Here is a 14,025-nt window from a genome sequence, read left to right on the forward strand (position 1 = left end):
AGGTGTTAGAGCCGGAGCTCCAACAGCTCGAGTCGCTTGTGCAGGAAGAGAGGAGTCAAATCCGGCTCCTGCTTCCGTGTCTGCTGGTCTCCCCACTGCGCTGGGCACACGAGGGCCCTGAGTCTGGTGGGGCCTGAAACTGGACTTCCGGAACCGCAAGGCCAGGAAGCGGTCCCCAGCTCCTGCGGGGGGCCCGGAGCAGCTCGCCCCCCGCCCCCATCTGACACCGCCTCTAAGCCGGCAAAGGAGCAGACCTAGTAAGTCACCGACCACGGACTCAGCCGCTTCAGCACACACAGTACCTGGATCAGAGAGGACTTCTTTAGCAGCTGCGATGTCAATGAACTTCTTCTCCGCTTTCTTCTTTTCTTCTTCATTCTGGAAGTTATCTGGGTGCCACTGCAGTGCTAATTTTCGGTACGCTTTAATGATTTCTTGCTTTTTGGCGTTTCTAAGCAGTATTAAAATTAATACACATTAGTCAAGAAGTACCCGACACACCACCACCAAAAACTAAGAGACAGTTGGGACAACCGGGCTGCTGACTTGCCAGTGGGACCGTAACCGTGCCCCTGTTGTCACAGGCTGGGCGCCTAGCGTGCGGTCATTAAAGCTGGTCAGGCTTCAGAATCTCCATGGGAAGAAATTACGTTTGATCTCCGTAGTTTTCTTTTTTAAAAAAACCACACAGACCCGTTTTTAAACTTTCTGAATTTCTAACCTACCTGATACAATTCCTGGCATTAAAAGAAAGAACTCTGACTGAACCACACTTCCCATTTTGCTTCCTGGTTAGCTTCCTTAGTTCTGGTTCAGACTTCTGACTGAAAGACTGATGGTTCCCTTGCTCGGGGAAGGTGGATCTTGCCTGTAAGTTAATTCTCAAAGTACCACTTTATTCTTGGGCCTAGAGAAGTTTGCTTCCCATCCCCAGCAAAAGAAAGCTCACTCCTCTTTTCCCAAAAAATCCAGGCTAGGGCCGACTTGGGCTACAGTGTCATACCTGTCACCAGCTACTCATTCCCCCCTCGCTGCCGTACTAGTCTCTATAAAGAAATCTACCTGTAACAAAATAACTTTATGATGGTTATGATCTGAAAGACGGTTAGGGTTAATCCAGGACTGAAATTCCATGAAGCAAGGAACTGAACCAGAGGAGAAAAAAGAGCAATGATAAGGTTTAAAACAGTTGATTAAAAATAACAATGTAAATTTTAAATAACTCACCTTTTTACTCCCAAGATTTTATAATAATCTCGTTTCTGCGACTGTTTCAGTAGCCTTTGTGCCTTCTCTAGACCTTCCCGAATCTGCTGATCATTTTCATTGTGTTCCTGTGCAGTTTCATAATCCTGGATAGCTGTCAAAATGTTGAAGATAATGATGTTAAAGGAACTACTTACTCTGTAAGACTGATACTCAAGTCACCATCCCAGCCCCTTCACTCTTTTGCCATTCCTGCTGAAAGCCTAAGAGGGATGGTGATGATTTTGTTAGCCAGCTTATAAAAGGCATAATTAAGGCTGAATTTAGGTAGCTTTTTACTCAATAAAACTCACTGCCGTCTGTTGACTCGCACACCCCCTTCCCACACTACCTTCGCCACACCTTCCTAGCCGTACTTTATACAAAGCAGTCTCTCCATCACTACGACTGAACTCACCATTATGTAGGAAAATAAGACCCTGGCAACGAAAATCTGCATGGTCAGCTGCAGGTCCACAAATCAGAAGAATCAGAGGCTTAGAAAGGGAGCAAGCAGAGCCATCAGCAATCAGAATGTCTGAGTCACCTAGTGATTTCAGCAGGAACTATTACAGACCTACTGTTTTTAAGCTATCGATCAAAGCAGATGGCACTGTCCTGGCCTGGGAAGTCTGATAACAATCCACAGCACACCTTTTGCCTTGTTTTAGAATAATATCTGGAACACAAGGTATCAGGATACCTAAGTCACGTAGGAAAGAGTCAACATAGCAAGCCTGAGCCTGTTATCCTTACAAAGGCCTGCTGGCAAGGCTGGTCCTGGCTGGCATCTCAGAAGATGGCCTTCACGAGCGTTCCCACCATTTCCTGGTAAGAACAGCTCACCGTGCCTCAATGTTTGTACAGACAATGTGGTTTATGTTAAACATGGTCTTTCCTTTCTGGGAATCTGGGCTCTGGCAGGGCAGAAGGTGCCTGGCTGACCAACCCCTCATGAGTGGCCCAGGCACTGGCGCTCTAGTGAGCTTCCCTGGCAGACAGCACCTTGCATGTCTTGAGGAATTCTAGCTTGTCCTAGGATTTTAAAGAGAAAGACTCTTGGAATCTTCTACCTGCTTTTCTCCAGATTTTGTGCCACGTGTCTTTTCCCTTTGCTGATGTTACTTTGTATCCTTTTAGAATAAATCTTAGCCTGAGTACAGCTGGGTGCTGAGTCCCATGTGACCTCCTGATTCACCCAATCTGGGAGTGGTCTTGAGAAGCACACATCTCAAATAAGGGACTGTTGGATTCAAATTCTAGTTTTTATGGAAGTGCATTTCACCGTGGGGAAAAAAACCTCTCTCTGGATAACATGTCTGAGAATTCATCTTGGCAGCAGCTACTCCTGGAAGGCGTTCAGGAAGGCACGTGATGCTTCCGACATACTGCTGGACGGTCACTAGCAGACTAAGGCCATGTCACAATGCCTAGGGCATTCCCCTCACTATCTCATCACGCAGACAGCGGCCATTTTATTTCCCAAGAACAAGGATGAGTATAGGACAATAAAATATTTTGTCTTATTTCACTTTCACATAACTTTTACAGTATATTGTAATTGCTCTAGTATTAATCTCTTACTATGCCTAAGTTAAACTTTATCATGGGTATGTAGGTATAAGAAAGAACAGTACATCTAGGGTTGGATATGATCTGCAGTTTCAGGCATCCACTGGGGGTCTTGGAAGGTATCCCCTGCAAATAAGGGAGAATTACTGAAATTAGCCTGCACTACAGAGAAAAATGAACCAGCACTACTTCTGGCCCATGAGGGGAGGGGGATTATGTTTTAAGCTTTTATCCTAATTCCTGCCTCAATGAATTAAGTATTAATACGAAACATTACTACAGTCGCCCAACCCACAGTGACAACATAAAATACCTTTCCAATTTAGTACACAAAACTATCATAGTAGTGAGGTTTTACTTTACAATTATTACCCATAGCACTTGATATCACAACCTAGTAAGGAAATACACTTTGAAGGAATTTAATACAAGAGGAAGATGTTTCAATACATGCAATTTTACTATTTATGCACACTCCACATTTAAAACGTGTTTTTCATTCTTAAATGTTTAGAGTATCTCCCCCAAAGCAGTCTTCTATATCCTGCCCTTTTATTAAAACTTAAGGTAGATACATTTTTTCCCAATCCAGAAAAAATATAAAATTATAGATTGTTTCCTACATTCATATCATTATAGGTAGGTAATTTAATTAGAAACTTAATATGGGTGATGTTAAAACTTCCATAGACATAAACTAGATATTTTTAATTATATTTTCTCAGATTCTACCCTCCAAGGACTCATCTTTAAAGAAAAAGTAACATCCAATTATGTTTATCCTATACCATAATTAAGCATCCACGAAAAGTAGAATGAGTCAGAAATATTAAAGCCCTGAAAAAAAAATCTATTTTACATATTAGCCAATTCATTTTCTATCCTCTGAACCTAAAACAAACTTTCCAAATCCTTTTTCTTCCATATTCCCCCGACTCAATTCTCCAGGAACAGTGTAGACGAGGGAAGTGCAGGAGTGTGCCTCCCTTCCATCCCACTCCCCACCGAAAGGACAAAATAAAAATAGAACCATGGCCGCACTGAAGACAGCAGACCAGAAATTTTCATAAATTTCCAGAAAAAAAGATGCAAATAGGATCATAATAATGAATAAATCTAAGTATAGAGAACCACAATCCAAGTAGAAGCCCTAGCAGATTTGGGAGCCATTCTTTTTGGCCAAGGATCCTCAGGTGAGCATTTAGCAAGCAGGTGCAGCTGCCGCACGCACCCCGCCGGGGCCCAAGAACCAGCCTCGAAACAATCGCAGTTGTGCATAAGGCGTGACCGCTCATGCGGCTGCTGGACCAGGACGAGACGCAGAACGGAGCCCACCGGCACTGGAGACCTCTGCAACAGGCCTGGAACAAACCAAGGAAAAGCAGTTCCGCCCAGAATTTAAACACACCAAAGGACCCCAGCAGAGAGGTAAAGCGAGTACCGCGCTGCTCACTTTGGCGAGTAGGCAAGATGGCAAGGCCCACAGGCGAAGTCTTCCCGTGAATCAGTCCTCCCACTTCCAGCCTGCCCGCCGCTCCCCAGGGCAGAAGCAGCATTTCAGAGACAGATGTGCGTGCCTGCAAATGACTTCCCTCTCTCACTCCACCAGTCCCTTAGCAAATCCCAGATCAGCTTCCCTTCAAAACACATCCAGAATCGCACTGCTTCTCACCATCTCCCCGCTACCACGGCGCCGCAGCCCATAGTTAACACGCCTAACGGCCCGTTGCAGCTTCCATCCTCATTCCCCTGAAAGTCTGTTCTCAGTACGGGGACTTGGAGAGCCTTTTAAAGAGTACATCCGACCCCAACATAAATATGCCCATGGAACAGCAATCTTCTCGTCCAGAATGTCATACAAAACAATGCGCGCCAGGCCGGCTAAGATGAGCTAATACCGCCGTGAATCCAAGAGGAGAGGGGGAAGCAAACAGTGAAAAGCCCAATGGCGAAAAACATCACAGAAAATGCCATCAAAATATAGTCTCTGGGTATACGGGCTCACCCTGGAGTGACAACCTGTATCTTCTGCATGTTACAAGAACCATGAAATCCAGAGCCAGGCAGTGACGGTAAAGCAGAGGCCTTCCTGGGAAGAAGACACAGGAACAAAGACAACAGCAAATAGCCTTGGGTGGGCAGCCCATTTCGGGAGCCCCCACAACCATGTGCTCTCTGAAGGTGAGGGGCTCGCCCTCGTGCAAAAGAACTACCCAGACGGTGTAACAAAGGAAGGGGGTAGAGGAGCAGCCGAGCTGGCAGGAGATGACCTCCTGGCCATGGTTTGGTTCAGAGAAGCAGAGAGGGCAGGGCCACGCAGAAAGGCCCTTGTAGCAGGAGGCCAAATATCTGTGCAAACAGTGAAGCAGAGAGTGTTTTAACTGTTAAATACAGAAGGCTGCCCTGTCCCCTGCACTCCCTTACACACACACACCCCAGCACTCCCTTACACACACACAGCACATACACACACACAGAGGCAGCATGCACGGGGAGACCCCTCCGCGGACAAGGGAACTGGTGGCCCGCCGCCATACAGAGCCACTGGCAGGAACCAGTGCAGCGCCAACAGTCACCACCTAACTTGCTTACACCAAGCCCCCGAACGCTGTGCTCCAGAAAACCCACCCTTCAGATGCACGCCTGCCTCAGTCCCAGTAGGGCGAGCAGCCTCCCCGAGACCAGCAGACTCCTGCTGGCACTGCGTCTCCCCATCTGGGAGTCGTGCGAGGCTTGGTTCCAGCGGCAGCGGCAACAGGTCACATTTCACAAGCAGACCAGAGCACACCTGGTCAAAACTCGCCACATTCAGGCCAGGGACCAAACACTGCCCACAACAGGCTGAGAGCCTCTGCAAATGACTGGCCTGAAGTATAAAGTGGCCAGGATGCAACAGCAGAGCACACACTGGAGACACTCCTGGGAGCGCCAAGCCCTGGGGGACAGGCGACACCCCCAGCAGGGGACTGCAGCACCTTTTCTTCATACACCATCGGCCTCAAGAACAGGAGACAGAGCTGACTTTCCTAAGACACAGAAACAGGCACAGAGACTTAGACAAATGAGAAGATGGAAGAATTCGTCCCAAATGAAAGAGGACAAGGCCACAGCCACAGGTGTAAATGAAACAGAGCTGAGTAACATGCCTGATAGAGAATTTAAAGCAATGACTGATCATAAAGATACTCCCTGGACTTCAGAGAAGAATAGAGAACACGGGTGAGGTGATCAACACAAGAAAAGGAGTAACACAGCAGAGATAAAGGTCTCAATAAACAAAATGAGAAACACACCTGATGGGAAGGAGAGCAGGCTAGAAAAAGCAGAGGAATGAATTAATGACCTATAAAAGAGTAAATGGAAAGTGATCCAGTTGAACGAAAGAGAAAAAAAGAATTATGCAAAACAAGAACAGACTTAAGAAACTCAGCGACTCCATCACACATAATAACATTCATATGAGAGGAGTCGCAGAAGAAGAAAAGGGGCTGGAGAATTTCTTTGAAGAAATAATAGCTGAAAACTTCCTTAATCTGGGGAAGGAAACAGACATCCAGATCCAGGAGGCAAAGAGAACCCCCAACAAAATCAACAAAAGCAGATCCAGGGGCGTCTGGGTGGCTCAGTCGTTAAGCATCTGCCTTCGGCTCAGGTCAGGATCCCAGGGTCCTGGGATCCAGCCCCACATCAGGCTCCCTGCTCAGCGGGAAGCCTGCTTCTCCCTCTCCCACTCCCCCCACTTGTGTTCCCTCTCTCACTGCCTCTCTCTCTGTCAAATAAATAAATAAAATCTAGAGGAGAAAAAAAAAAAAAGGCAGATCCACACCAAGATATACTGTAATTAAAATGGCAAAAATACAGTGATAAAGAAAAAATATTAAAAGCAGCAAGACAAAAGAAGATCGCTGCATACAAAGGAAAGCCCATAAGACCATCAGTGGATTTTTCAGCAAAAACTTTGAATATATCATGCCACTCCTTTCTGGCTTGCAAAGTGCTAAATGGGAAAAATCTGCATCGAAGAATACTCTACCCAGAAAGGCTATCATTCCGTATAGAAGGAGAGACAGACTTTCCCAAAGATTAGAGTTCATGACCTCTAAACCAGCCCAGCATGAAGTATTAAAGGGGACTCTGAGTGGAAAGACCAAAAGTGACAGTATGAAGGTAGAAAACACAAAAGCAATAAAAATGAATATTTTGTAAAAAAGATCAGTCAAGGAACTCACAAAATAAAAGAGTAAAATATCACACCAAATACCTAAAACGTGGGGAGCAGGAAAGAATGGATTCAAACTTAAACGACCATCAACGTATTATAGCCTACTATATGGAGAAGAGGTTACATACAAACCTCATGGTAACCACAAATCAAAAACCACTAATAAATATGCAAAGAATAAAGAGAAATACAAATATATCACTAAAAACACCCCAGCAAGCCATGAAAGAAAGACAGAAAGGACCAGAGAAAATCGTCAGAAACAACCACAAAGCAAGTAATTAAATAGCAATATGTACGTATCTATCACTAATTACACTGAATGTAAATGGACTAAATGCTCCAATCAAAAGACCTAGGGTGACAGAACGGATTAAAAATATGCTGCCTATAAGAGACTCATTTAAGACCCAAAGACACCTACAGATTGAAAGTGAGGAGACAGAAAAACATTTATCATGCAAATGGTAGCGAAAGCTGGAGTAGCAATAGTTGTATCTGACACACTAGACTTTAAAACAAAGACTGTAACAAGAGACAAAGAAGGACACCATATAATAATAAAGGGAACAATGTAGCAAGAAGACAAACAATTGTAAATATTTATGCACCCAACACAGGAATACATACATACAATACATACAATAGCTAATAACAAACATAAACAAATCAATAATACTACAATAATAGTACAGGACTTTAACATCCCACTTACATCAATATACAGATCAACAAAGGAACAATGGCTTTGAATGACACACTGGAACAAATGGATTTTATAGATATGTGTGTGTGTGTGTGTGTGTGTGTACACACACACACACATCTATTTTAAGATTTTATTTATTTGACACAGAGAGAGCACAAACACACAAGCAGGGAGAGCGGCAGGCAGAGGGAGAGAGAGAAGCAAACTCCCCATTGCGCAGAGAGCTGGATGTGGGGCTCGATCCCAGGACTCTGGGATCATGACCCGAGCTGAAGGCAGATGCTTAACCAACTGAGCCACCCTGGCGCCCCAGATTTAACAGATATATTAAGAACATTCCATCCTAAAACAGAAGAATATACATTCTTTCCAAGTGCACATGGAATATCCTCCACAAAAGATTACATATTAGGCCACAAAACCAGCCTCAATAAATTTAAAAAGGCTGATGTCATACCAGGCATCTCTTCTGACCACAGCACTATGAAACCAGAAGTCAACCCCAAGAAAAAATCTGGGAAGACCACATGCTACTTAAATAACATGCTACTAAACAATGAATGGGTCAACCAGGAAATGAAGAAATTTAAAAGTACATGGAAACAAATGAAAATGAAAACACAACAGTTCAAAACCTTTGCACACAGCAAAAGCTGTTCTAAAAGGGAAGTTTATAGCAAATCGGGCCCACCTCAAGAAGCATGAAAAATCTCAAACAACCTGACTTTACACCTAAAGGAGCTAGAAAGAGAACAAGCAAAACCTGAAATTAGCAGAAGGAAGGAATAAAGATTAGAGCAGAAATAAATGATATAGAAACTAAAAAATATAGAACAGATCAATGAAACCAGAAGCTGGTTCTTTGAAGAAAAAAAAAAAACAATAAAATTAATAAACCTCTAGCCAGACATATCAAGAAAAAAAGAGAAAGGATGCAAATAAAGGCACAATGAGAGAGGAGAAACTGCAACCAGCACCACAAAATACAAAAATTATAAGAAGATATTATGAAAAACTATACGGAAACTAATTGGACAACCTAGAAGAAATAGATAAATTCCTAGAGACATATAACCTACCAAAACTGAAAAAGGAAGAAAGAGAAAATTTGAACAGATGGATTACCAGCAAAGAAATTGAATCAATAAACAAAAAACTCCCAACAAAAAAAGTCCAGGACCAGAGGGCTTCACAGGGGAATTGTACCAAACATTTAAAGAAGAGCTAATACCTATTCTTCTGAAACCATTCCAAAAAATAGAAAAGCAAGGGAAACTTTCAAATTCATTCTATGAGGCCAGCATTACCCTGATACCAAAACGAGATAAAAACACCACAAAAAAACAGAATTACAGGCCAGTATCGCTGATGAACATAGATGCAAAAATGCTCACCAAGATACTAGCAAACCAAATCCAACAATACATTAAAAAGATCATTCAACACCATCAAGTGGGATTTATTTCTGGGTTGCAAGTGTGGTTCGGTATTTGCAAATCAATCACAGCATGATACATCAATAAGAGGAAGGATAAAAACCATATGATCATTCCAGTAGATGCAGAAAAAGCATTTGACAAAGTACAACATCCATTCATGATAAAAACCCTCGACAAAGTAGGTTTAGAGGGAACATACCTCAACATAATAAAGGCCACATATGAAGAACCCACAGCAAACATCATCCTCAATGAGGAAAAACTGAGAGCCTCTCTCTAAGGTCAGGAACAAGGTAAGGATGTCCGCTCTCACCACTTCTACTCAACATAGCACTGGAAATCCTAGCCACAGCTATCAGACAACAAAAAGAAGGAAAAGGCATCCAAATCAGTAAGGAAGAAGTAAAACTTTCACTATTTGCAGATGACATGATACTATACGCAGAACACCAAAGACTCCACCGAAAAACCGCTAGACTGATAAACAAACTCAGTAGTCACAGGATACAAAACCCATCTACAGAAATCTGCTGTGTTTCCATACACCAATACTGAAGCAGCAGAAAGAGAAATTAAGAAAACCATCCCATTTACAGTTGCACCCAAAATAGTAAGATACCCAGGAATAAACCTAACCAAAGAAGTCAAAGACCTGTACTCTGAAAACTAGAAAACAGTTCTTTCTGATGAAAGAAACTGAAGACGACACAAAGAAATGGAAAGACATTCTGTGCTCACGGATTGGAAGAACAAATACTGTTAAATGTCTACACTATCCAAAGCAATCTACACATTTAATGCAATCCCTCCCAAAATACCAACAGTGTCATTTCACAGAGCTAGAACAAACTACCCCAATATCTGTATGGAGCCACAGAAAACCACGAAGAGCCAAAGCAATCCTGAAAAAGAAACGCAAAGCTGGAGACATCACAATTCCAGACTTCGAGTTATATTACAAAGCTGCAGTGATCAAACCAGTATGGTACTGGCACAAACACCAGACACATAGATCAAGGGAGCAGAATACAAATCCAGAAATACACCCACAGTCATATGGTCAGTTAATCTTTGACAAAACCGAAAGAAGGTCCAATGGGAAAGAGACAGTCTTTTCAACAAATGGTATTGAGAAAACTGGAGAGCCACATGCAAAGAATGAAACCGGACCACTTTCCTACACCATACACAAAAATAAATTCAAAATGGATTAAAGACCTAAATGTGAGATCTGAAACCATAAAGGTCCTGAAGACAGCGCAGGCAGTAATTTCTCAGACGTTGGCTATAGCAACTTTTTTCTAGATATGCCTTCTGAGGCAAGGGAAATAAAAGCAAAAATAAACTACTGGAAGTACGTCAACGCAAAAAGCTTCTGCACAATGCAGGAAACGATCAACAAAACTAAAAGGTAACCTACTGAATGGGAGAAGATATCTGCAGATGACATATCCAATAAAGGCTTAGTATCCAAAATATATAAAGAACTTAAAAAACTCAACATCCAAAAAAACAATCCAATTTAAAAACGAGCAGAAGACATGAACAGACATTTCTTCAGAGAAGACATCCAGATGGCCAACAGACACCTGAAAAGATGCTCATCCTCACTTCTCATTAGGGAAATGCATACTGAAACTATAGTGAGTTACCACTTCAAAGCTGTCAGAATGGCTAAAATCAACAATACAAGGAACAACAGGTATTGATGAGGAGATGGAGAAAAAGGAATCCTCTTACACTGTTGGTGGGAATGCAAACTGGTGCAGCCACTCTGGAAAACACAGTACGGAGGCTCCTCAGAAAGTTAAAAACAGAGGTTCTTCAAAAAGTTAAAACTAGAACTACCCTACGATCCAGCAACTACATGACTGCATATTTACCCAAAGAATACAAAACACTGATTCCAGGGAATGCACGCACTACGTGTATAGCAGCATTACTCACAATCGCCAGGCTGTGGAAGCGGCCCAAGTGCCCATGGACAGATGAACAGGTAAAGATATGGTATATATCTACAACACAGTATTATTCAGCCGTAATAAAGAATGAAATCTTGCCATTTGCAATGACATGGATGGAGCCAGAGAGTATAATGCTAAGTGAAATAAGTCAGAGAAAGACAAATACCACATGATTTTGCTTGTTGTGAAATTTAAGAAATACAACAAAACAAGCAAAAGGAAAAAGACAAATCAAGGAACCGACAATTTTTTTTTAAAGTAATCTCTACACCCAAAGTGGGGCTCAAATTCACAACCCCGAGATTAAGAGTCGCATGCTTTACCGACTGAGCCAGCAGGCGCCCTTCAGGCTCTTAACCACAGAGTACAAACTGATGGTTACCAGAGGGGAGGTGGGGGAGGGGATGGGTGAAATAGGTGATGGAGATTAAGGAGTGCACTTGTCATGATGAACACCCAGTGATTAAAATAAAAACCTAAAAAAAAAATGGCTAAGATGGCCAATTTTATGTTATATGAATTTTCCTACAAGTAAAAATAAAAAATAAATGTTATACTCAGACTCAAATTCAGGACTATTTCGAAATTCCATACTCTTTCCACTATGACCTTATTGATAAACTACACTCATTCCTTCAGCAAATATACGAGTGCCTGCTATGTGCCAGGCACAAGAAGCAGAGATGGATCAGTTAATAAAATAGCCACAGGTCCTCACATAGCTTAAGTCCTGGCCAGGATAATTACTAATCCCATAAGGACACTTGAATCATCCCTGTATTCAAAGGAACTTTACCGACTGTTCAGTATTGCTTCGATGTCCATTTGCTTCTCTCAAGAGCTATGAAAAGAATTACTCATACAGATCTGAAGAGCCTCCATTTTTTGTGATCTCAGAGGCATCCTCAAGCAATAGTATTACTTTACTTTCTTTCTAGTCAGTGGAATCCCCTAATATATTTCCAGATAATTCTGTCATAATCCCCAAATTAATAAATCTCCATGTTCCATTATTCATAAACCTAAACCTTGTTTTTCTTTATTCATTATATTCCTATCATTTTAAATTGCTTATTTAAAAAAAAAGATAAAACCAGTAAACAACACAGAAAGCCCTCATATTTTAGCTCAGGATTTCAAAATACGATTCCGCCTAGTTAGGTAAGATTATCACTCGTCTACATCATTTACTGAACCTTCAACTCAAATCGAAACAAGCCAAGTCATACCCTTCAGTTTTAGTTAGACAGGCCTTCTTGGCACCCACCCCACCCTCCACATTGAGAGACTTAGCAGTCCCATTCTCAGTCTCTCCGTGAGGTTGCTGAATTGCCATACTTGTGACTCAGAACAACCATTTTATTCTATCAACCATAATTCAGAAAGATTCCCCAATGTATAATCCAAACATACCAACGATGACAAAGAATAAACTAAAGGGAAAGGGAAAAACAGACTCCGAAGACAGATCTACTCTATTAAATTAGTACTAAGCATCTTGTTCTTCAAGAATTAAGCTGTCAAGTTTCCCTAAAAAACAAGTCAGTTTCGCATTCGAGCTACAAAACCATCTTCAAATTATCGTTAGCAGCCTGCAAGATTTAACCTTCTTTTAGCAGCTAAGCTTTTTATATTCTTCTGCAACTGCTCTAATTTCACAATTAGAGCTGAGGATTTAAATACAGATGACAAAAGTACCTTTGACGAAGAGTTCGAAAAACGAACGGGACTGCAAAATCGTCGAGTGTGGCCAGTCTCACTGAGCAGACACGGTAGCTCAAAAGTGGAAAGAAAAGGGTGCGAACAGGATCTTCCTGAAGGTCATTCTGATTACACACATTTCAAGCCTTCATCAAACCAAGGACTATTCTATGAAATGTCCCACAAATAGTAGCAACCAGAGTTGTCATCACTCACAGGAAACTGCTTAGTAGCAAGATTCTTTCCAAATGTGAAAAGCAGGAAAAAAGTGAATGATCAGTGTGCTTAAAAAAAAAAAAGAGGGGCACCTGGGTGGCTCAGTCAAGTAAGCGTCCCAACTCTTGATTTCAGCTCAGGTCACAATGTCAGGATCGTGACATCAAGTCCCACTGGGTATTGACCCTGCTTAAGATTCCCTCTCTCTCTGTTTCCCTCTGCCCCTCCACACCTGCATTCTCTCTCTCCTTCTCTCTCTCTCAAAAAAAAAAAAAAAAAAGTACCACAAATCTATCTGAATTATCAGTCGCAGATGCATTCTCAGTGCATTTAAAATGTCATCCAGGATTACCACTTACCATAATATAATTACTTTAACATGACATTAATACATATTAACAGCCACACGTTTTATTATATAAACATTCAGCACTTAAATGAAGGGGGGGGGAAGAGTACCACAAGCCAAGTTTCACCAGCAAAACACTCTTACCATCTTCAATTTAAAATGCTTTACCTGATTTGAAATGAAAACTCTGTAACAAGGGCTATAAGGCTCACTTCTTTTAAAAACCATCATACTTAAATGTTCATAGCATATTGTCACATGAAAAAGTCATAAAACAATAAATGTGAAAGGATTCTTTTTTTTAAATATATTACTGTGTATGCCTTAGTTCTCTTCCAAGAATAGGATACTGCCCTTATTTATTCAAGGCCCTTACAACATCTAACAGGAAACTCTCTCCGTTACTTCAACTTGAACAAAGTAGGATAAGCAACTATCCTAATGTTACGCAATGGCTCAGTGGTCACAGGAGATCATTTTATATTTAGGCACATACAACATATATATGTATGTTGTAGGTCTAATATGTATACTATGCATTTGCATAGAATATATATACCTGCACTGTATGAAACATAGACTAATATAGATGCAAGAAAAAGTCTGAA

The 14,025-nt window shown here is 41.7% G+C and overlaps 2 protein-coding genes across 7 annotated transcripts in view; one reads left to right on the forward strand and one right to left on the reverse strand.

Annotated features, from left to right (window-relative positions):
* UGGT2 (UDP-glucose glycoprotein glucosyltransferase 2) overlaps positions 1 to 6,630 on the forward strand; it is a 189,296-nt gene extending 182,666 nt beyond the window's left edge. For all 6 annotated transcript variants that reach the window (XM_087865039.1, XM_087865040.1, XM_087865043.1 and 3 more), the window contains one exon: positions 3 to 6,630. The gene's annotated coding sequence lies outside the window, so the exon portion shown is untranslated. The remainder of the gene's footprint in view (positions 1 to 2) is intronic.
* DNAJC3 (DnaJ heat shock protein family (Hsp40) member C3) overlaps positions 1 to 14,025 on the reverse strand; it is a 74,342-nt gene that overhangs the window by 4,993 nt on the left and 55,324 nt on the right. The window contains exons 10-11 of the mRNA XM_045811091.2: positions 1,228 to 1,360; positions 303 to 451 (exon numbers count right to left, since the gene is read on the reverse strand). Coding sequence (XP_045667047.1) covers positions 303 to 451; positions 1,228 to 1,360 — 282 coding nt within the window. The remainder of the gene's footprint in view (positions 1 to 302; positions 452 to 1,227; positions 1,361 to 14,025) is intronic.

Source organism: Ursus americanus, chromosome 10 (assembly GCF_024610735.1).
Source record: "Ursus americanus isolate L20-20 chromosome 10, mUrsAme1.1.p, whole genome shotgun sequence".
NCBI classification, from domain to species: domain Eukaryota; kingdom Metazoa; phylum Chordata; class Mammalia; order Carnivora; family Ursidae; genus Ursus; species Ursus americanus.